The 22,696-nt window shown below is 60.9% G+C and overlaps 2 protein-coding genes across 9 annotated transcripts in view; one reads left to right on the top strand and one right to left on the bottom strand.

Annotated features, from left to right (window-relative positions):
- Positions 1-224: 224 nt before the first annotated feature.
- Positions 225-5,882, bottom strand: IL12RB1 (interleukin 12 receptor subunit beta 1). The gene is made up of 15 exons (XM_074528797.1): positions 5,776-5,882; positions 5,096-5,213; positions 4,842-5,011; positions 4,610-4,758; positions 4,113-4,155; positions 3,898-4,002; positions 3,732-3,814; positions 3,428-3,653; positions 2,469-2,639; positions 2,289-2,390; positions 1,949-2,089; positions 1,731-1,874; positions 1,537-1,633; positions 1,392-1,464; positions 225-1,277 (listed from the first exon to the last, which is right to left on the bottom strand). Exons 1-15 carry the CDS (start codon positions 5,807-5,809, stop codon positions 885-887), a joined length of 2,049 nt encoding a protein of 682 aa, XP_074384898.1. The 5' UTR covers positions 5,810-5,882; the 3' UTR covers positions 225-884.
- A 3,750-nt stretch (positions 5,883-9,632) lies between these two features.
- MAST3 (microtubule associated serine/threonine kinase 3) overlaps positions 9,633-22,696 on the top strand; it is a 31,257-nt gene continuing 18,193 nt past the window's right edge. For 3 of the 8 annotated variants that reach the window (XM_074528914.1, XM_074528913.1, XM_074528919.1), the window contains exon 1: positions 16,574-16,874. In XM_074528914.1, the coding sequence (XP_074385015.1) occupies positions 16,789-16,874 (86 nt within the window). In that variant the 5' untranslated portion in view covers positions 16,574-16,788. Of the gene's footprint in view, positions 9,785-13,106; positions 13,139-13,994; positions 14,138-14,518; positions 14,609-16,573; positions 16,875-22,696 lie in introns of those variants that run through there. The other 5 variants (XM_074528916.1, XM_074528915.1, XM_074528918.1 and 2 more) reach the window with 4 other exon arrangements.

The raw sequence follows: 22,696 nt of genomic DNA, 5'->3' as shown, positions 1-22,696 counted from the left end.
AAATTGCGAGGCAAAAACCAGTCCTGGTGCAACGCTGCATCCAGAGGTGTCACCTTCTGTGCCCTGGAAACCAAAAACCCCTCTGGAAGTGCTGGTGCCACCCTCAGTGTCCCACACAGACACTCAGCACTGCAGGGATCACTCCGTGCCTGTCCCCGCCTCTCCAGCCTCCCAATGGCTGTGGCACCTCCTCTGGCCTGGGATCCCATCCTTCCTCATCCCTGATGTCTTGGTTTGGAAAGACAGGAGTCTGCTAAGGAAGGCAGGAGCCTCCCCTGAAATGGAGAATGTAAACCCTCCCCACCCCTCTGAATTGCTGTAAATTTTAACTTAAGGGGCTCTCAGGCAAAAATATGGGAGCAGGAAATAACAGTTCTTTAATAGGGAAAGGAAAAAAAAATAAAAGGATTAAATAAACAATGCAGTACACTAGAACAACACTGACAGAGTCAGAACACAACCTGACACCCTGTGGGTCAGGCTGTTGGCAGCAGTCCCATTGGAATTGTGGCTCAGCCCTCCTGCAGTGTCAGGGGTGGTTCTGCTGGAGCAGGATCCTGTAGGAAGGTGCAGTCTCTTCCTCTGAGGATCCAGTGGCAGAGGCAGCTGCTGTTCCTCTGGGGAATCCAGTGCAGAAGCCGTGTTGGTGTTCCAGAATCTCCAGATTATATCCAGGCAGGAATGCTTGGCTCCTCCCTCTGGGCTCACATCTCCCAATGGGATGCTGTAGTTCTTATCAGCCATGCAGTGACATTCCATAGCTGTTAAAAGCAATGTCCTCTCCCGAGGGAGGAGTGATTGTAGTTACTCAAAGGCAAACTGCCCACTTGACAAAGATAATCTGCCATACAGATGGTAATGGAAAACATCTTGCCATGCAATCTTCAACACCTGATGATGATGGGCTTGTCGGAGATGAGCAGGGCAATGGGGACCAGCGGCTGATGCAGCTCCTGCCTTCCCTCTTCTTCCTCCTCCTCCTCCTCTCCAGGTGGGTGCCCAGTGCTGCCGTTGCTGCTGGAGGGGGCAGATCCCACCGGGCTCAGCATCTCCTGCCTGCGGTAGGCAAAGGGCAGCTCCTCCCCGCAGCCCAGAGGGGACATCACCACTGTCACCGGCTTTTCCACCGCGGGGCCGGGCTGTGACACATCAGGGGGTGGCACTGCGCTCTGGCTGCCCGTGTCAGTCCTCTCCTCGCTGGGATTCTGCTCCATCAGCAGCAGCTCGGCTGGGCTGAACCTCTCCGAGGGCTCCAGGAGGCCGGTCCGGGGCTGGCCCTGAGGGTTGGGTGGGTGTGGGGTGGGACATCCCGTGCCAGGGCTGTGCATGGGTGTTTGGGGGTGTGGGATCTGCCCCTTCCTGCATCTCCCACCTCACCTGGCCCATCTCACCTGTTCGGCCGAGAACTGCGTGGCTTTGGTGCCCACGGGCTTGGGAAGGGGTGGGAAGAGGAGGCGGCGAGCCCTGGGGAGGGAGCGGTTGGTGAGGGGGTGGGTGATGCTGGGGGTGGCTTTGGGGACAAGGGGATCCTGTCACCTCCTTTTGCTCAGGTGGTAGATGGCAGCTGCAGCGGGAACACCAAGCCAGATGCCCAGGTAGCTCAGGTTGCCTCTCCACGGTGCTCCCTGGGGACCTGAGGGTGGGGATGGCTGGGTGGTGGCATTCCTGCCCCCACAGGGACACAGGAGACGTTTTGGGGTGAGGGGAGGGGATGAGGTCTCAGCCATTACCCAGCACCCTGGTCTGGAAGGGCCACCAAGCCCTGCAGGCACTCTCGCTGTCCTCTGTCACCTCCCAAACCCCCACCCTGTAGCCTGTGCCAGGCTGGAGGTTTTGGAGGGTGTAGTTCGATGCCGTGGCCTCCACTTCACTGTCTGGGCAAACAAAACCCAATGTGGGGCAGTCTGGCACCTCCTCCTGCCCCGGGGGATCTCAGGGTGCCACTCACAGGTCACATTGTCCCCTTCAGCCACATGGCACACGAGGTACTTGGCCAGGGCGCCGGGGCAGGCAGCCCGTGGGGACGGCTCCCAGCAGAGCACGGCCTCCCTCTCCCCCGTGCTGATGTTGAAGGGCACATCCAGCGAATCTGCGGGCAGAAAAAAACATTTTTGAGGGTGGTTTAATAGTGGGGATTATTTTGGGAGCGCCCCTTCTGGAGCGCAGCCAGGTGCGGATGCTCCATGCTCGGATGCTCCGTGTTTGGAAGCTCTGTGCTGGGATGATCCATGTCCGGATGCCCCATGTTTTGGTGCCCCATGCCCTGATGCCCCATTCTCCACGCTCACCATTGCCGCTGTAGTGATGCCACAAAGCGAAGGTGGCCCAGCCCCTCTCCGTGTCCCAGCCGTGCACAGCCAGGCGGTGACATCCCTGCTCTCCCAGCACTCCTGGAGGAACCAGGGATGCTCCTTAGACCCTCTGACCCCAAATGGAGGGGACAGCGGGGTCTTGGGGCGCTCCCTTGCCTTCCTGCGCGTGGGTGCTGTTGGCAGGGAATTCCTGCGGGATGCAGACTCCCTGTTCCGGGGGCTCTGGCAGGGTCTGCTGCTCGAAGCAGAAAGCCTCGCCGGGCATCGGCGCTTCCCAGTGCGCGGTCACGGTGCTGCCGGCCACGCTGATCTCCTTGAAGCTGAGATCTGGTGATGAGAGCCCCGTTATTTAGTGCAATACAACAATCTGGGATGAAACGGGGGATATTCGGGGTAGTCGGTGTTATAAGTAAAAAATCTGCCAATTTTTTTTTTTTAAAGGTTGCAGAGTGAACCAGTTAAACCAGTTACTGCCAAGGTGGAGTTCTACCTGTTTATTTTTGTAATCACCGGTCATTTTCATTAATTGCTCCTTTTGTTTCAGTATAACCCTGCCTAAAGCTAAGTTGACGGCCTTTCTCTCCAAACAGTGAGAGAAGGGGATATGGAGGGGGGATCAGAGAGAATGCAAAATAACCTCTAGACCAGCATGCCATGGGAAGCCACCGCACCAAACTTACCGAAAATACCCCAAAAACAATGAGCCAACACAGAATTAAGAGATCAGAGTGATGTCTGGAAGTGAGGAACAAAGCACCGAGCCTGCAGAGATGCTGAGACCCTTTGTTGCCCCTCATCCTGAGCAAAGACCTCAGCTGGAACCAAGACGCCGAGACTACAAAACTAAAAAGTTTTAACATGGGGTTGATCCCCACTGTTCTTGTGAGGATGTGACCCCCAGCTCTGCTCTTTAGTGGACAAAGCTGCACATTTCTCCTCCGAACTGCTTCTGGGAGCGATAATGGACAAGATGTGGACCCATTGAGCCTCCCAACCTAAAGCTGATCACTTCTAATAGAGGCATTAAAAAGGAGCAAAAGCCTCCTGCCCTGTTTATTTCAGTTAAGAATAAACAGCACCCTGAGGGCAGCCGGGGGAGCTCAGCATCGCTGTACCTGCGCTCTGCCCTGCCGGCACACGGAGCTGCCGTGCTGGCCCGTGCCCCGCGGCGTTGTTGGCGCTCAGCAGGATCTGGTACTCGGCCCCGGAGAGGGTGAGGTTGTGCTCTGTCACCTCCCTGCCCAGCTTCACCGAGCCCTCCTCAATGGACTCTGCACAGCCACACCCCACCATGGTGATGTCCAGCTTGTAGGTGACGTCCTTGTGCTCCATGAGGACTGGCTGGGGAGGAAAAGGGGGGGACTCAGGGGGTGAAATGGTGGGGGACACCCAGAAGAGCCCCCAGAGATGCTGCTGTACCTGCCAGCTCAGCCTCAGCGCCCGCTGCCCGTCTGTGCCCAGCTTGCCCAGCTGATGGCTCAGCACCGGCCTCCTCAGGATTGCTGCAGGAGGAGCAGGCCTGACTGAGCCACCAGCATTTCTGGGAGCTGTTGAGATCCCACCAGGCTCCTCTCCCCCTCCTCACCCTCAGAGATGTTGCTGCTCCAGTCGCTCCAGGAGCTGCTCCAGTGGGGAGGCTTGTGCCGGAGCTGGACCACGAAGGTGCCATTGACCCCCAGGGCACAGGTCACTGGAGAGGGGTGGCAGGGTCAGCTGAACCCTCCTTTCCCCAAATTTTGGCCTTCACAGGCTGCTGGTAACACCCCCAGGGGATGCTTGTCCCCAGCAGGATAAACCAACCTGAGTTTTCTTTAGTTGTCACCAGCACTGTCTCACATGTCACCTGCAGAGAGAACCAGGCATGGGGACACCCTCCCAGTAAAACCAGTACTTTACTGGGGCATCAGTGCTGCCCTGTGATCCCCAAGCACCCCAGGGGCTGGGAGAGCCAAACAGTGCAGGGGACAGGGTCTCCTCAACCCTGGGACCCTCCTGGCAGCAGCTGAGAGGGATGAGGGGTCCCAGCTGTGACAGCTTCATGGGGACAAGCATCTGGATTTGATCCATTGTCGTCATTACTATAATCTGGGGTTTTGCCTGTGTAATCCCTGAGAATCCTGTTATGGGCAGCAGCAGGATCCCATGGCCAGGCAGAGCTGAAACCCAGGGAAATAGATGGGACACAGCTGGGTTTGGGGGGGCACAGTGACATCACTGAGCCCCCACGCTCCCCGTGCTGCCGTGATGCTCCTGGCTGTGCTGTCAGCCACTGCCAGCCCCAGCAAACAGCATTTTACCTGTGTCCAGCCGCTGTCTCCCACCCTCCAGAAGCGAGCCTCGTGCTGTGGTGGCTGCTTCAGGCTGTCACACTGTGGCTGTGGCACCCTCACCCTCAGCTGGCCACCGCTCTCGGAGAAGGACATCCCAGTGAGTGGATCCAGTTTGACTGGAAAGATGAGGCGGTTTTGGGTGGTTTTGGCAGTTTTCAGTGCCAGCACTGGCTGCCAGCCCTGCCCCTGGGGCACTCACCAGCCCCGTTGAGGTGCAGAGTGTGGTTGGGGGTCCTGCGGACCTGGTTCCCCCATCGTGCCTCCACCCAGGCCGTGGTGTTATCAAAGATGTACACCTGGCTCCTCGAGAGGATGTAGCTGGTGGCCGTGCCCGCCTCAAATCGCCTGCACTGGCCCTGCTTCTCAAAGCTGGGGAGGGAGCGGGCACAGGGTGGGCACAGGGTGGCACCCGGGGCTCCCCCCATGCGCTCCCCCTGCCCGCCGCTCACTCACCAGAGGTTCAGGATGTAGGAGGTGCTGCCGGCGGGGCCGAGGGGCGGCCAGGAGCAGTGGAAAGGCTTGAAGGTGTTGCATTTCTTCCAGCAGGAGACGTCGTGGGCTGCCAGGGTGCCTGCGGGGCAGGGCAGTGCCTGGAGGCTCCTGCATCCCAACTCCATCCATGCATGGAGGGGAGCAGCGGTGTGGCTTTGCCCATGTTGCTCAAATTGGGAATTAAAGCAGCAGCACCCACGATTCTCACCCCGAGCCCCCCGTGTTCCCGTGGTGCTCAAATTGGGAATTAAAGCAGCAACACCAGATATTCTCACCCCAAACCCGCTGTGTTACCGTGGTGCTCAAATTGGGAATTAAAGCAGCGACACCCGCGATTCTCACCCCAAACCCCCCATGTTCCTGTGTTGTTGCTTGCCGTGTTGCTCAAATGGGGATTCAGAGCAGAATTAGAGCGATTTTTACCCCAAGCCCCCCGTGTTCCCCCTCCCCGGTGATGGGGCCCTGGTCGGTGCCGCTCGCCCCATTGGGGATTCACCATCTTTACTCCATCTCTGTGGTTTTGGGTGAATATCTCCATCTCTCTCTCTCTGGGAGCTCCCCAGGTCTTTATCGCCCCCGAATCATTCATTGAAAGTCTTCTGAAGTTATCTCTCATCTCCCAACACCGCAGGAGCACTTACCCTGCACCAGCGCCGCCAGCAGCCAGCTCAGCATCGCCCACCGAGCAGGGCTGTGCCACACCGGGACTGTGCCACACCGGATCCAGGCTGTGCCACACCGGGACTGTGCCACACCGGCTCCGGACTGTCCCACACCGGACTGGGGCTGTGCCACACCGGGGCTGTGCCACACCGGGGCTGTGCCACACCGGGACTGTGCCACACCGGCTCCGGGGCTGTGCCACACCGGATCCAGGCTGTGCCACACCGGCTCCGGGCTGTGCCGCACCGGATCCAGGCTGTGCGACACCGGGGCTGTGCCACACCGGATCGAGACTGTGCCACACCGGGGCTGTGCCACACCGGGTCCAGGCTGTGCCACACCAGGGCTGTGCCACACCGGATCCAGGCTGTGCCACACCGGGTCCGGGCTGTGCCACACCGGGTCCGGGCTGTGCCACACCGGAGCTGTGCCACACCGGCTCCAGGCTGTGCCACACCGGGGCTGTGCCACGCCGGACCGGGGCTGTGCCACACCGGCTCCGGGCTGTGCCACACCGGATCGGGGCTGTGCCACACCGGCTCCGGGTTGTGCCACACCGGATCGGGGCTGTGCCACACCGGATCGGGGCTGTCCCCACACCGGCTCCGGGGCTCCGCTGCCCTTCCCGGCTCCCCAATCCCCCCGTACCCTCGGCCGTGCCACAGCCCCGGTGCTCAGCGCTGCTTCCCGCCCTTGGGGTTTCCTCTTCTGCCGAGTCCGCGCCGTTCCCAGGCGGGGCAGCGCCCTAGACGTGAGTGCATGCCCCACTTTTAGCAAAAACAAAAGAGAAAGCGACCGAAATATCCCCCTTTTTTGGGCTGCACGGCTGCCGGGATGGGGCCAGCCCGGCGTGTCCCGGCCGCACCACGTGCCAGAAGCGCAAGGTAAGCGAAAGATGAGTCTTGGGGGTTTTGGGTTGGGGTTTTTTTGTGTTTTTCATTTTCTTTTCTTGCACGCAGAGTGTTTCTGTCCGTGAAAAACGCCAATCGCTGGTTTTTAAAAGTTTAAAAGTTTAATAGCGATAAAATGGTTATAAAAATAGTAATACAATTGGAATAATAATAATTTGGACAATTTGAATTAGGACAATATGAGACAATAAGAACAAAGAGTTATGGATGTCCGGGTACCTTTTTCTGGGCACCCGTTAACAAAGGATTGGCCCTTAAAAACAACAGCCTGTTGCATATTCATACACCTCATACATGATGCATAAATTCCATTCAAACACAGGATTCTCTCTGGTCAGTGTCAACTTCTTCCTCTGAACCCCAACAGCGCCTTCGAGGCAGGAAGAAGTTCCTTTTTCCTGATAAGAGAGCAATAAATTCTTTTTCTCTGAAAGATTCAGGTGTCCTGTGGCTGCTATCTCGCTGCGAGTCCTTTCTTTAAAAAAGTATCCTACATAGCATAATTTCTATTTTTTATAACCTAAAATTTTTAGGTTATACATTTTATAAACTTTTTATGCAATATGGGTTATACATTTTATACAAATTTTTATACATTATAGGTTATACATTAGGTTGTACATTTTATACAAATTTTTAACATTTTTATACATTTTTAAACATTATAGGTTCTACATTTTATAAAAATTTTATACATTTTTTATACATTTTTGTACATCATAGGTTATACATTAGGTTATACATTTTATACAAATTTTATACATTTTTAATACATTTTTTACAACCTAAAACTATATTTACCGCACTACTTAAGAGAATTAATGCAGCATCACTTTCTAACACAACACATATAATATTCATTTGAATATTTGCGAAAAGCCAATCATATAATAAGCATTTTTCACATGGTGCTCTGCCCGTAATGGGGTGAATCTCCAGGTTGGGATTCTCTGTGTTTTTTATTTTTGGGGTGTTTGTTGTGTTTGTCCCCATCGTGAGAACAAAGCCGCAGTGAGCGGGAGGTGGCAGCGGGGCCGTGTGACGGGCGGGTGACCCGGGCGGCGGGGCCGGGTGGCACCGAGGGCCGGGCACAGAGTGCCCTTGTTCCCGCAGAAAGCGGCTCCTTGTGCGGCCCTGCCCGGGGCCGGAGTGTCCCTGAGCTGGGACAGCGTGGGCACGGCCGGGGTGGGGCACACAAGGTCCCCTGGCACCTCCGTGTGCTCTCCTGTCCTGCCCTGGGATGGGGCATACAGGGTCCCCTGGCACCTCCGTGTGCCCCCCTGTCCTGCCCTGGGATGGGGCACACAGGGTCCCCTGGCACCTCCGTGTGCCCCCCTGTCCTGCCCTGGGATGGGGCACACAGGGTCCCCTGGCACCTCCGTGTGCTCTCCTGTCCTGCCCTGGGATGGGGGCACACAGGGTCCCCTGGCACCTCCGTGTGCCCTCTGTGTGTGTGCCCCCCTGTCCTGGGTGGGGGTATTCAGCAAACTGGGCCGTGCTGGGCTTTGCTGTGTGTGCAAGAGCACAACTGGGCTGTGCCATGCTGTGCCATGCCAAGCTATGCCATGCTGGACCATGCTGTGCCATGCTGTGCCATGCAGTGCCATGCTGTGCCATGCAGTGCTGCCCCAGGCCACACACTCTGTGCCAACAAAACCTGACCTGGGCTGGGCCACATCAAGATCTCCACCCCGGCTGTGCCAGCCCTGGGCTGTGCCATGCTGGGGTGTACCATGCCAGGCAGACTGTGCCAGCTCCAGGCCATCATCCGTGTGCCAGAGCTCTTGTGCTGGTCTGTGTCAAGCAAAAAAGGCTGTGCCAGGCCTGGGCTGTCCCGTGTTGCGCTGGGCTGTGCCAGGATGTGGCAGAGTCTGCAGTGCCAGGATGTGGTGAGCCAGGCAGACTGTGCCAGCCCTGCCAACACCATGATGGGCTATACTGTGCCGTGCCATGCCACACTGTGCCACACTGGGCTGTACTGAGGCAGGCAGACTGTGCCAAATCCAGAATGTACCATGTCCTGTCAGCCCCACACCCTGCCATGCCGTGCCAGGCCTGTGCCATGCCAGCCTCATGTTGTGCCAGCCCCATGCCATTTCAGCCTCATGCCTTCCTGTCTGATGTTGTGCTGTGTCATTCCAGCCCTGGGCAGTGTGGGTCTCATGACATGCTGTGCCATCTCCAGGCCATGCCAGCCCTGTGCCATGCCGTGCCAGCCCCTGCTGTGCCATGACCAGACCATGCCAGCTCCATGCTGTGCTGTGCCACTTCATGCTGTGTTGCTCTGGCCCCATGCCGTGCCAGCCCCATGCCATGTTAGCCCTGTTCTGTGTTGTGCCAGCCCCATCTTGTGTCAGTGCCGTGCCATGCCATGCCATGCCATGCCATGCCAGCTCTGTACTGTGCCAGCCCCATGCTGTACCATGTCAGCCCTATGCCACACCAACCCCATGCCACGCCAGCCCTGAGCCGTGCTCTGCCAGCCTCATGCTGTGCCAGCCCCGTGCCAACTCTATGTCGTGCCAGCCCCATGCCGTGTCAGCCCCATGCCATACTATGCCAGCCGAGTGCTGTGCCATCACCGAGCCGTGCTGTGCCAACCCCATGCCACGCCAGCCCCATGCCATGTTAACCCCGAGCTGTGCCATGTCAGCCCCGTGCCATGCCAGTCCCGAGCCATGCCATGCCAGCTGAGTGCTGTGCCAGCCCCGAGCGGTGCCGTGCCAGCTCCATGCCATGCTATGCCAGCCCCGAGCCGTGCCGTGCCAGTCCCTGCTATGCCAGCCCTATGCCTTGTCAGCCCCGAGCCATGCCGTGCCATGCCAGCCCCGTGCCGTGCCGTGCCGTGCCGTGCCATGCCAGCCCCGTGCCGTGCCGTGCCGTGCCGTGCGAGCCCCGCGCTCGGCGCTGATGCGTGTCCGGTGACGCGGCGTTGCCGCTGGGCGGCGCCCCGGGCGCACCGGCGGGGCGGACCGGGCGCACCGGGCGGAGCGGCCGCAGCGGGAGGCGGCGGCGGCGGCGGCGGCGGCGCGGCGGGATGGACGAGCCCAGCATCCTGCGGCGCCGGGGCCTCCAGGTGAGCACCGGGCACCGGCAGCGCGGGCGGGGGCGGCGGGAGCGAGCGCGGGGAGCCCCCGGTGAACCGGGGCTGGGGGCGCGGGAATGCGAGGGGTGGGCGCTGCGGGGGCGCGGGGGGCGGGAGCTGCGGGTGACACGGGGGGTGCTGTGAGTGAGGGGTGGGTGCTGTGGGTGAGGGGTGGGTGTTGGGGATTGGAAGTGGGTGCTGGGGGGGACACGGGGGTGTTCCGGATGCGGCTCTGCGAGGGGTGGGCGCTCTAAGTTGGGAGGTGGGCGCTCGGGGGTGGGTGGGTGCCGGAGGGGAGCTGTGGGTGCTCAGCGTGAGTGTGAAGCCCCCATCTGAGCTGCGTGTGCAAAGGTGGGTGCTGCGGGTGAGAGGGGGGTGCTGTGCGTGTGCCAGGGGTGGGTGCTGTGGGTGCTGTGCGTGTGCCAGGGGTGGGTGCTGCCGGTGGGAGTTGGGCGCTCTGCAGGAGTGAGAGGAGTGGGGGGCTCTGCGTGGGGGCTGTGGGTGACAGGTGGGTGCTGCGTGTGAGCGCTGTGGGACAGGGACAGGAGCCTGGCAGGGTCTGAGCCCCGGCTCTGCCATGGGATGTGGGTGAAGGGTACCCAATGTGTGGGGGCTCCCTCCCGATGCCCAGCCGCTGTGCCAGCCCCTCTCTGAGCCCCTCTCTTGCCTGGCATTCCCTCAGGCAGAGGGACGCCCACCCTCCTGCCCACCCTCCTGCCCATCCCGCAGGATGCCCGGCGCTCGCTGCCACGCTCGGAGGGTGATGATGACCGGGCACCCCCCGCCTGGCAGAGCCGAGCGCTGAGCCGGATTTTCCGGCTGACCTGACGCCTCCATCCCCATCTGCAGTATCCGGGGGGCCCGGGCGGAGCTGTCGGCGCGCTTGGAGGATGGCACGGCACTGCCTTCATCCGAGCTGGCAGCTCCGCGGGCAGCTGCGCTCCGCTGGGGGAGAGGGAGCCGAGTGCGGGAGCTGCCTCCCCGCGGCTGCCGTGGACGGAGCCACGGCCCTGGGCTGCGGGACTCGGGGCTCTGAGTGTCGTTCCTGGCAGTCCCGGGAAGGGCAGAGCCGTGGGACCCGGCTGAGTGCCCACATGCCCATGGCAGGAGGGGTGGGAAGGGGCTCCCATAGGGGCTTAATCCCAAAGGGCTGAGCAGCAATGCTGTCCCTGATGCTGCCCCAATGCCATCCCCAATGCTGTCCCTGATGCCATCCCAATGCCATCCTCGATGCTGCCTCAATGCCATCCCAAATGCTGTCCCTGATGCCATCCCTGATGCCATCCCAATGCCATCCTCGATGCTGCCTCAATGCCATCCCCAATGCTGTCCCCAATGCTGCCCCAGTGCCATCCCTGATACTGTCCCTATGCCATCCCTGATGCCATCCTGGTGCTGTCCCTGATGTTGCCCTCACAAGGATCAGCTGCTGGTTAATCCTGGCTCCCACGGAAGGGACAGGCACAGTGCTGTGTGTGGGGCACCCTGTGGGTGCTGCCTCTGTGACATTTCCCCCACAGGGGCCCTCAGTGCCACCGGGGGGTGCTCTGGGTGTCCCTGGGGACACAGAGTGGCCAGAGAGCCCCTGGCAGTGAGGGATATGGGCTTCTCTGAGCTCTGGCACCCAGAGATGGCTGTGGGTGAGCACTGGGGACAGTCCCCTGTCCCGCTGTTCCATCTGAGCAGTGAAACCCCAGCGTGCCCCCACTCTGCCCCCTGCTCTGCTCCAGGGGTGACTGGGGACCAGGCTGGGTGACAGCAGGGCTGGCTGAGGCTGCTGGGGGCTCCCCTTCCTTGTAAAGACCCCAAATCCCTTCACCCTGCCCAGGCCTGGGTCAGCCTGTGCTGGGTGCACAGGGACACCCACCCCCTGTCCCTGTCCCCATCCCTGCACCCACAGAGGTGCCCCATGGCACCCCAGGGCTGACATGCACCCGTGGGCCCCGGGGCTGCCGCGTCCCTGTGCACCCAGGCATGATGTCACCCGTTGCCATGGCAATGCTGCTGCATCACTGCGTTGCAGCGCGCCCCAATCCCGGGATTTCCATCCACAGGGGCTGCGTGGCGTGGGCAGCAGGATGGGGCACGGCTAGCCCGGGCTTTGGGGGTGGGTGGGTGCTGCTGGGGGCCCCCACAGGGGTGGCAGCAGCTCCAGCCCACCGGGAGCTCCGTGCCTGTGCCAAAAATGGGTCCGGGCTGCTCAGGGGTGCCCACAGGAGCAGGGCAATGATGGGGCATTCACCAGCACCTGCTGCTGCCACACATCCCTGCATGCCAGGGTGTGCCAGGGCACACATCAGCCTGTCCACGTTGTGTGCTGGCAGAATCCGTGACGCTCTGTGGGGTGACAGGTGGCACAGGGGTGAGGACAGTGCTGGAGCAGGATGGTGCCCAGCACACCAGGAGGATGGCACTGGCATGGGTTCCTGTCCCCAGCACACCAGGAGGATGGCACTGGCATGGGTTCCTGTCCCCAGCTGCCCTTTGGCCCTTTGCACCACCTGTGAGCAAACAGATCTCACAAGAAATATTCCCAGAGGCTGGAAAAATAAATAACCCAGGGGCTGCTGGCTGCTTCCTACTCCCGGGCTGGGGGGGCGAGGTGGGGACAGGGGGTGAAGCACTGGGCCCATGGGTGCTGCTCCAGCTGGGCCCATGGGTGCTGCTCCCACTGCACCACCCTCGTGCCATCACTCCTGGGCCTGGCCATGGGACCTGGGGACACTGGAAATGTCCTCTTGTGCTGGCCTGGGGTGATTTGGCACCCTCACCCTGGGCAGAGCTGTGGGACATGGCTGAGTGCCCACATGCGGGAGGGGTGGGAAGGGACTCCCAAATCTTAATCCCAAAGAGCTGAGCAGCAATGCTGTCCCCAGTGCTGCCCCAATGCCATCCCTACTGCCACCACTGATGCCATCCCGGTGCTATCCCTAATGCTGTCCTCACAGGGATCAGCTGCTGGTTAATCCTGGCTCCCACTGAAGGGACAGGCACCGTGCAGGACCAGCAGCCCTGGGGACACTGGGAGATGTCCTCTTGTGCTGGCCCGGGGTGATTTGTCACCTTCACCCTGGGCACTGCGAGTGGGGATGGTTCCTGTGGTGACACTGTGTGGCAGTGGGGGTGCTGCCAGGTGTGTGGGGTGGCTGGCAGGGCTGGCAGGTGGCACCCCAGGTGCTGCCAGGTGTGTGAGTGGGGCTGGCAGGGCTGGCAGGTGGCACCCCGGGTGCTGCCAGGTGTGTGGGAGTGGCAGGGGTGACAGGTGGCTCCCAGGGCCACATTCTGACCCCACCTCGCGCTTGTCTCGTTGCAGAAGGAGCTGAGCCTGCCCCGCCGAGGAAGAGCGTAAGTCCCGGGCTGGGCCACACGGGGCAGGGGCGGTGTCACCGGGAGGGTCACACCTGGGGACACAGCGCTGCCACCGTGCTGTGGGAGGGCTGCAGGGAGGGCTGGTGAGTGGCACCAGGGCTTGTCGTCCCCAAATCTGGAGTGGCACCATCATGTTCTATGACACTGGAGGGAGCTGATTGTGCATATCTCGGGGTGTACTGGGATGTACTGGGGTGTACTGGGATATGCTGGGGTTACCTGGCATGTACTGGGGTGTTCGTGCTCTGCTGTAGGTGTGTTGGGGTTCTAAGCAGTACTGGGGTGTACTGGGGTGTGTTGGGGTGTTCTGAGCAGTACTGGAGTGATCTGGAGTGTACTGGGGCATACTGGGCTGTACTGGGGTGTGTCGGGGTGCTCTGAGCAGTCCTGGGGTGTACTGGGGTACACTGGGGTGTATTGGGGTGTTCTGACCAATACTGGGGCGTACTGGGGTACACTGGGGTGTGATAGGAGCTGCTGCAGAGCTGCCCTGGGTGTTTGTGCTGGGGATGCACGGCAGGAGCACCAGGGCGATGTTGGGGATGCACTGCAGCCATACCGGCACGGTTGGAGCATCGGGGCTGTACCGGGGCTGTGCCGGGGCTGTACCGGGGCTGTACCGGGGCCGTACCGGGGCTGTGCAGGCATTGCCGTGCCTCATCAGCGGCACATCCCGGGAGCGCTCCGGATCGGTGCCGCCGCTGGACCGGGTTGAGTGCGCGGAGGTCGGGGGCTGCCGTGCCGCGCCGTTCCGTTCCGTTCCGTGCCGTGCCGTGCCGCGGGGGCGGGCCCGGGCCCGGCGGGCCGAGCAGGGATCCCCGTCGGTGCCGCCGGTGCCGCCCGCCCGCCCCGGGAGGAGCCGCCCAGCGCGGGGGCCGCCGGGGCGGCGGGAGCGGAGCGGGAGCGGGGCGGTGGTGGCGGTGTCGGGATGAAGTCGCGTCGGGACAGGCTGAAGATCCCCTCGCTGACCTTGGAGTGAGTGGGAGCCGGGGCGGGGCTCGCTGGTACCGGCACCGGCACCGGCACCGGGGGAGGGCGGCGGGACCCGGGGCCATCCCATCCCGCTGCTTCCGTGTCCCTACACCTGCCCCATCCCGCTCCGCTCCTATCCCGGTGCATTCCCACCCCGAGCCGCTGGTCCTGGTCCTTCCTCCCGCAGCCCCAGCCCCGGTGACAGCCATGCCGGAGCACCGGCTGTATCCCCATCCTCAGCCCCCGCAGTGTCCCCTCTGCCCTCTGAGCCCTGCCTCAGTTTCCCTGCCTGACCCCGTCCCCAGCCCTGTCCCCTCCGCTCTGGTGTCACCCCCAGCGCCCTCCATCAGCGCTGATCCCCCGCCGGCCCCTCTTGCCTTGCAGCCTGTCTCCGAGCAGCCAGAGCCCGACGCTGCTGAGCCCCTGCAGCCCCTGCAGCCCCTGCAGCCCCTTCCTAACCCTGCACCCCTGCAGGTAAGAGCCCCCCAAACCCGCCCTGGGAGCCGCCTGCTGCAGGGAATGAGGGGGGAGAGGTGGAGATGGGGACAGAGAGGAGGGTCCCCTCCATCAGGGATGTCCTGGGACACCCCAAAAAAGGTGTGACTGTCTTTGATGGGACACACGGAGTGATGTGGTTGGGGTCTGTGCCAAGCCCTGCACACCCCAAAACCAGCCTGGCTTTGTTCTGCTGCTCTCTGGTCCGTTTTGGGGGTGTTGTGACAGCAGCTCAGGCTCTGAGCACCCCAGTTGTGAACGGGGACTTTGAGAATGGAGCAGGGTGGGACCGGGGATGGCGCCTCCTTTGTCACCTTTTCTGCTCCGCCACGTGTTGAAGATGAGGAGGGGCTGCTCTGGGGGTGGGTTCCCCTCTCTACTCCTCCCTCTACCCTCCCCCAAATGCCCCAAGCCCTTTGTGGTGCCCTGCGGTGCAGGCTGTGCCCGTGCCCTGTGCCCGGGGACAAGGTGCACCAGCTGTGCTGGCACTGCCGGGCACAGCCCGCCCTGTGCCCCGTGGCACCCGCGGCACAGAGCAGCACCTGCCCGGCACCCAGTGCATCCGTCCGTCTGTCTGTCCGTCTGTCTGTCTATCGGGGGGAGCAGCTGGTGGCGGCAGGGCGGGATCTGGCAGCAGCTCTGGCGCTGCTCAGCAACAGCAAAGCCGTTTGTGGGCAGGAGGGCAGGAGGCTGGGGCTGCTTGTGCCCTGTCTGTGCCCAGGTGTGCCCTATCTGTGCCTTGGTGTGTCCTGCCTGTGCCCTGCCTGTGTCCTGCTTGTGCCCTGGTGTGTCCAGGAGTGCCCCGGTGTGCCCAGGTGTGCCCTGCCTGTGCCCAGGAGTGCTCTGGTGTGCCCAGGTGTGCCCTGCCTGTGCCCAGGAGTGCTCTGGTGTGCCCAGGTGTGCCATGCCTGTGCCCTGGTATGCCCTTCTTGTGCCTTGCATGCTATCACTCTCTGCCAGCCCTGCCTGGCCACCCCTTGCCCCATGTGTGGGTAAACCAGCCTGGCCTTGTGAGTGCTCAGCCGAGGCCCTGAGGAGTTTTTGGGGTGCTGATGGTGACAAGAAGGGGGATGAGGATGGGGACAAGGCCAGGCAGTCTGTGCTGTTGTCTCATGGCTGCAGGGCAGGAGCTAAAGGGAAATGTGCTGCCCCCTGCCCAACCAGGATTTCGGGCTGTGGCACTGGTGAGTGTGGCAGTGCCACCCCACAGCTGGGGAGGTTCTGGTGGCCCTGGTGTGCCACCACGCAGGAGGGTGAGTGCCACTGGCCTTGAGCTGGCATCTCCCTGGCTGAACTGTGAGCAGGAGGGTGCAGGGCACTGCCAGCACCCTGTGGGTGCCCTCAGAGGGCACATCCCGTGGCTGGCAGGGGGCTCTCAGGAACCCCCAGGCTTTGGGGCTGCCCTAAATGCCTTAGGGGCTGATATTTGTACCCCTTGAAGGCACCAGGAGCAGTTGTTGAATCTCCATGGTAATCCTGACCCCATTTTGGGGCTCTGCCCCATCTCTGGGCTAATCCTGACCCCATTTTGGGATGCTTCCCTGCCTCTATGGCAATCCCAATCTCCTCTTGGGGTGCAGCCCCACCTCCAGCCCAACCCTGACCCTATCTTGGGGTGCTGCCCTGCCTCTGTGGTAACCTGAAGCCCATTTTGGGGTGCTGCCCCATCTCTGAGCTAACCCTGACCCCATTCTGGGGTGCTGCCCCACCTCCAGCCCAACCCTGACCCCATTTTGGGGTGATGCCCCCTCCCTCCCGTAACCCCGACCCCGCTTTTGTGCCGCTTCCTCCTTCCCGTGCTAACCCCCCCCACCCCCACTTCCTGTCCCTTTTTGGGGGGTGATCCCCCCATCTCCATGGCAACCCCGACCCCGTTTCGGGGCGCTGCCCGTTTCCATGGTAACCCCGTCGCCGCCGGGCGGGAAGGGGCGGGAGGCGGCAGCGGGAGGCGGCGGCGGCGGCGGCAGCGGCGGGAGCGGCGGGAGCCCGGCCCCGCTCCGGCCCCGCTCCCGGCCCCGCTCCCGGCCCCGCTCCGGGCCCCGCACGGTCCCGGGGGGAGCCGCTCGGTGCCGGGGCGCCGCTCGGTACCGGGGGAGCCGCTGGGTGCCGGGGGAGCCGCTGGGTACTGGGGGAGCCGCTCGGTACCGGGAGGGGCGGCAATGTCGGACCCGAGCTGCTGGGGAGCCGCCCCGCCCGGTTACCGGGGCCAGCGGGCGGCCGGAGCCCTCCTGCAGCGCTCCAAGAGGTACCGGCGGCACAACCGGCACCGGGGGAGGGCACCGGGGGCAGGGGATCGGGGCGGGAGCGGAGCCGGGGCCGTGGTTTGGTGGGGGGGATGCAGCGGGGTCCGTGGTTTTGGTGGGGGGGGGTTCAGCGAGGGGGATCGGGTCCGTGGTTTGGGGGGGTTCAGAGGGGATGCACTGGGGTCCGTGGTTTTGGGGGGCTGATCGGGGTCCATGGTTTGGGGGGGGTTTCAGAGGGGGTGATCAGGGTGTGTGGTTTGGGGGGTTCAGAGGGGCTGCACCGGGATCCATGGTTTTGGGGGGTTCAGAGGGGGATGTAGTAGGGTCCGTGGTTTGGAGGATTTCAGAGGGGATGATCGGGGTCCGTGGTTTGGGGGTGTTCAGAGGGGGTGATCAGATCCATGATTTGGGGGGGGTTCAGCAGGGGATGCACTGCGGTCCGTGGTTTGGGGGGGCTCACTGGGGGATGCACCAGGATCCATGGTTTGGTGGGGTTCAGCGGAGGTGATTGGGGTCTGTGGTTTGGGGGGCTTCAGCGAGGGATGCACTGGGGTCCATGGTTTGGGGGGGTGATCGGGGTCCGTGGTTTGGGGGGGATTTGAAAGGGGGTGATCAGGGTCCGTGGTTTGAGGGGGGTTCACTGGAAGGGACTGGGGTCCACACTTTGGGGGGGTTCAGCAGGGGATGCACCGAGGTCCGTGGTTTTGGGGGGGTGATCGGGGACCATGGTTTGGGGGGGATTCAGAGGGGGTGATTGGGGTGCGTAGTTTGAGGGGGTGGATGCACCGGGGTTCGTGATTTGAGGGGCACAGGACACGCCACCGTGCATGGAGGGTGGGCACCGGTGTTCGTGACTTGGTGGGGGGGGATGTGGGCATGTGTCTTTGCACACGTGGTGTGTGGGTTTGGGGGTCCCCACACGGTGGGGGCTGTGGGTTTGGGGGTCCCCACACGGGGGATGTGTGTTTTTGGGGGATGGAGCACAGTGTATGGTGTGGAGGAGGCCATGTGTGGGGTTTGGGGTGGTGTTTTAGCACCTGGGAGGAACAATGGGGTGTGTGCTTTAGGGGGGTCTGTGTGCATGGTGGGATGCTTGGTTGGGGAGGGGCAGCAATGCAGGGGGAGGTGGGCACCAGGGTGTGCACGAGGGTGTGTGGTTTTTGGGGGGCTCTCAGCACTGGGGAGTTTGGAGGGGCTGTGCATCACAGCTGCATCTTTTTGGGGGGTGATGAGCAGTGAGGTAACACCCTCCAGTTCCCCAGTGTGGCAGGGTGGGTTGGTTGGGACCCCAATGCCACAGGGGATGTGGGGTTTAGGGTTCCATGGGATGTTTTGGGGTGCTCTGTGCCCATCCTTTGTGTGTGTGGGCTTGGCAGGGCTGTTAGAGGGAGGACCCTTGTGATCCCCTGTGCCAGGGTGGACACTGCTGATGGGATGGATCCCATGTGGCACATGGCCCCAGACAGGGTGAGGGGTCTGGAAGAGTGGGAAGGGTCCAGAACTCCGACCCCCTTTGTTATCAGGGCTGGGGAGTGCATTAATGGGGTGCATTAATGGGAGGCAGTGGGGCTGCCCCATCTCCCCAGCTTCAAACCAGGCCTGACCCAGGCAGGCTGGTCCCCAAGGAGGGGGACAGGAGGTGCAGAGCACCCTCTGAGCCCCCCAGGTGTGGGTGGTGGAGGCTGCGAGCTGCCCCCAGCAGGTTTGGGGTGCTGCAGGTGGGCCAGGCATCAAACCCTGGCGAGGCTTTGTGTGCTGAGGGGTTTGATGGGTGCGGGGGCAGAGCAGAGAGGTTCCCATTGTTGCTGTCTCTCAGTGTCACCGTGAGCTGGCACAAAGCAGCACGGTTGCTTAGCAAAGGTATCCATCCCATCCCATCCCAGGCTCACCTGGGCTGTGGGAATTCCTGCTCCCAGTGCATGAAGACAGCCAAAAAGGGCCTTTAATAATTAAGAAAAAATGTTGGATGGGGTTTTCCAAGCTGGGATGGCCAAGATGGGGGGGCTCAGGGGGAGATGTGTAATTGGAAAGATGATCTAGGCAGTCATCTGTCTCCAGCTGAGCATGATGAGGCTGTAATTCTCGTGAAGGGCAGAGGATTTGCTCTTCTTTCATTGGTATTCCTAGAATCCACGGTGAGGAGCGCTCTGGCCTATTTAACAGAAAGCATATGATGTTATTTAGTGAGATTAAGAGGTTTTGAGGGATCCTAATTTCCCGTGGGGGATGTGGAGATGGCCAGTGCAGGGCAGAGGATGCTGACAGGGTTCTCCTTCTCCATGGATGGCTGTTCTCACCTCAACCAGCACAGGAGCACGGCCCAGCAAAGCTAACAGGTACAATTCCCTCCCCAGCACCCGGAACCCGCGGAGCAGGGACGGGCAGGGATGCACCTCAGGGTGCTGGGCAGGTTCTTGAGGCTTTTTGTGCAGTGCAAAGAAATAAATAATTCTATACCTGTAGGATGGTCAGGATGGACAAGAGATCTCTGCATCCAGGTCTGGAACTTGGGGTTTATTGCAAAGGGCCTGGGTGCAGGGCCCTGCTGGGAGCTGCAGCCATAGCTCAGAGCAGGCCCCAAAGAGGGAGAGAGAGATAAAGAGAGTGGTAAAGAGAGAATGAGAGAGTAAAAGAGAGGATCAGATGGTGAGGTTCCTGTTACAATACAATAAATCTTCTTCTGGCCTTGGAATTTGGGGTTTATTGCAAAGGGCCTGGGTGCAGGGCCCTGCTGGGAGCTGCAACCACAGCTTGGAGCAGGCCTGAGAGGAGAGAGGGGTAGAGAGGATGAGAGGGTGAGAGAGTAAAAGGGGTAAGAGCATAGAAATGTAAGAGAGCAAAGTTCCCGTTCCAATACAATAAATCATCTTCTGTGTTGAATATTCTGATTCTCACTAACCAATTCAGTCAGCCACACCATTGTTTTCTCATTCAGTAACTAAGGGATCTCAAAGCTTGCTTTCATTTCAATCTCGCTTTCAGTTTCCATATTCTCAAAATCTTTTGCCAGGCAATCATATTTATAAGGCTTTCCTGTTTCATCTTCCCCCAACACACACCCAACTTGTTACCCTGTGATACCCTCTGAGGATTTAGGATTTTGCTCTTGGGTGTTGCTTGGTGCTCCAGGGTGGGTTCATAGGAGCACCCGCAGTGGTTTATGCTGGGATGGGATGAGGGTGTGGTAGGGTCTTTGCCATCCAGCATGTTCCATTTCTCTGTCCAGACCCTGGTTCTCACCCCAGCTCCATTCCAGCCCTGTCCCAGCCCCATTCCTGGAGGCAGCAGAGTTCAGCATTGACACAAGTCATGGAGGACAAATGTCATGAAGAAACTTTGGATGCAGCTGCTTGCTTCAGCAAGTTTCGAAGTTAAACATGAATTTATCCCACTGGAAAGCAATTTCTTTTCCAGGACATGGTGATCCATGGCACTTCCCCAAATCTCCAGCTCCACACTGGAGCTGTTGCGGGGTATGGAGCCAGCAGGGAAAGGAGCTGGGAGCACAGACACGTGCTCTCGGTCACGCAGCAGGAGCAGAGCCTGCTCTGCCCTTTGAGATTGTGCCTGCTCCCTTATCACTGTCAGACCCCGCCCTGCTCCCTCCACCCCGCACCCACTTTGTCCCAAACTGGTTCTTTTCTGCCTTGGATTCCCCTGCCTGCAGTGTCCCCACGGCACTCAGGTGTCCTGGCAAGTTTTAGGGACATATCCTTTGGGAAATCAGCAGAAACTGCAGCCCCTTTGTGCTTTTCCCTGCCTGGCCCTTGATGTTCCACAGCCCTGGCCCTGAGCCACCCATCCCTGCTCGCCCAGATCATGGCAGAGCCTGTGCCAGCCTCTGCTGAGCGCTGTGTGTGCAGAGCATCCCAGGAGCTGCTCATGGTACCAGCCCCAGCTCAGGGAGAGCTTGGACAGCAATGCTTATCACCGTCAGACCCCTCCCTGCTCACTCCACCCTGCACCCACTTTGTTCCAAACTGGTTCTTTTCTACCTCAGATTCCCCTGCCCGCAGTGCCCGGCACATCTGCCCCATGGCTCTCTGATGTCCTGGCAAGTTTAGGGAGAGATCCCTCAGGAAATTAGTGGGAACGATAGCCCCTTTGTGCTTTTCCCTGCCTGGCCCTCGGTGTTGCACAGCCCTGGCCCCAAGCCACCCATCCCTGCTTGCCCAGCTCCTGGCAGAGCCTGTGCCAGCCTCTGCTGAGCGTTGTGTGTGCAGAGCATCCCAGGAGCTGCTCAGGGCACCAGCCCCAGTTCAGGGAGAGCTTGGACAGCACTGCTTATCACCATCAGACCCCTCCCTGCTCACTCTACCCTACACCCACTTTGTCCCAAACTGGTTCTTTTCCGCTTCAGATTCCCCTGCCCGCAGTGCCCGGCACATTTGCCCCATGGCACTCAGATGTCTTGGCAAATTTTAGGGACAGATCCCTCAGGAAATCAGCAGGAACTGCAACTCCTTTGTGCTTTTCCCTGCCTCACCCTCAGTGTTCCACAGCCCTGGCCCCGAGCCACCCATCCCTGCTCTCCCAGATCCTGTGCCAGCTGAGTGTTGTGTGTGCAGAGCATCCCAGGAGCTGCTCAGGGCACCAGCCCCAGCTCAGGGAGTGCTTGGACAGCACCCTCAGGCCCAGCATGGTGTCTGTACAGAGCCAGGAGCTGAGCTGGATGATCCTTGTGGATCCCTTCCCACTTCAGGGTATTCTGGGACCCAGAGGAGCTGCCAGGTTCTGCTCCATCCCCTGCCCCTGCACATCCCATGGCGCTGCTGCAGTGCCCGTTCCTCCTCCCAATGTCTGACACACGATTTTACCCCAGCCTTTGGGGTCACACAGGCTGTCACACACTTTCCACACCCCCTGAAACAACTTCTGGATGGCAGCAGCAGCGCCAGGGCCAAGGCAGCCTCAGCCTGAGCGATGCTGACAGCGATTTTCCACTCCATTTTTGGTCCCAAACGTGCAGCGAGGTGATGGAGGCAGAGCGGGCAGCAGCCCCAGCAGCTGTCTGTGCCCCAGGGCTGGTTTGTAGGCCGAGGTTTCCGTGCTGGAGGGATGGGAAGCAGCTGGAGATGATGTGTCAGGCGCAGGGGGGGTGACAGAGGCGCAGGATGGTTGTGGGAGCGAGGGTGGAGCGCGGAAACAGGAAACGCCGGCCGCGCTCTGTGTCACCCTGACGGGAACTGCCTCCACTAAAGGTTTGTTTTCACTTCCAAAATGAAAGCCAGGCAGGAGAGGTGAGCCCCTCACCCCCCAGGCTGTCCCCTCTGCAGTGTCAGAGCTCTTGGAGCCCTCCTGGCTCCTAAACCTCTTCCTGTGCCCCTGCGGTGCCGGGGCAGGGCTGCTCACCCTGCCTCAGTTTCCCATCCAGCACACGGGGCTGAGGCTGTGGGTTCTGGCTGAGAGTTTGCAGCTCTGCTTGGGGTTCAGGCCTGTGTTTAAGTGAGAAAATGAAACACTGAAAGCAGGAAGGAGAGCAGGGTTAGATGGGGTGTTGGGGAGGAATTGTTCTCTGGGAGGGTGGGCAGGCCCTGGCACAGGGTGCCCAGAGCAGCTGGGGCTGCCCCTGGATCCCTGGCAGTGCCCAAGGCCAGGCTGGACAGGGCTGGGAGCAGCCTGGGATGGTGGCAGGCATCCCTGCCCATGGCAGGATGAAGTGATCTCAAAGTCCCCTCCTAGCCCCAACCATTCTGGGATTCTGTGATTCCAGGAAGGGGGAAATAGGGAGGGGAAGGTTCTGTCTCCCCCCAACATCTCAGCTCAGCCCAGGTGCTGAGAGGGAACCTCTGAGCCCTCCATGGTCACTGCAGCTCCAGGTGAG

The sequence above is a fragment of the Zonotrichia albicollis genome, chromosome 29, assembly GCF_047830755.1.
Source record: "Zonotrichia albicollis isolate bZonAlb1 chromosome 29, bZonAlb1.hap1, whole genome shotgun sequence".
Taxonomy (NCBI): Eukaryota; Metazoa; Chordata; class Aves; order Passeriformes; family Passerellidae; genus Zonotrichia; species Zonotrichia albicollis.
The sequence above is the reverse complement of the archived record's forward strand: the minus strand, read 5'-3'. Positions and strand labels throughout refer to the sequence as shown.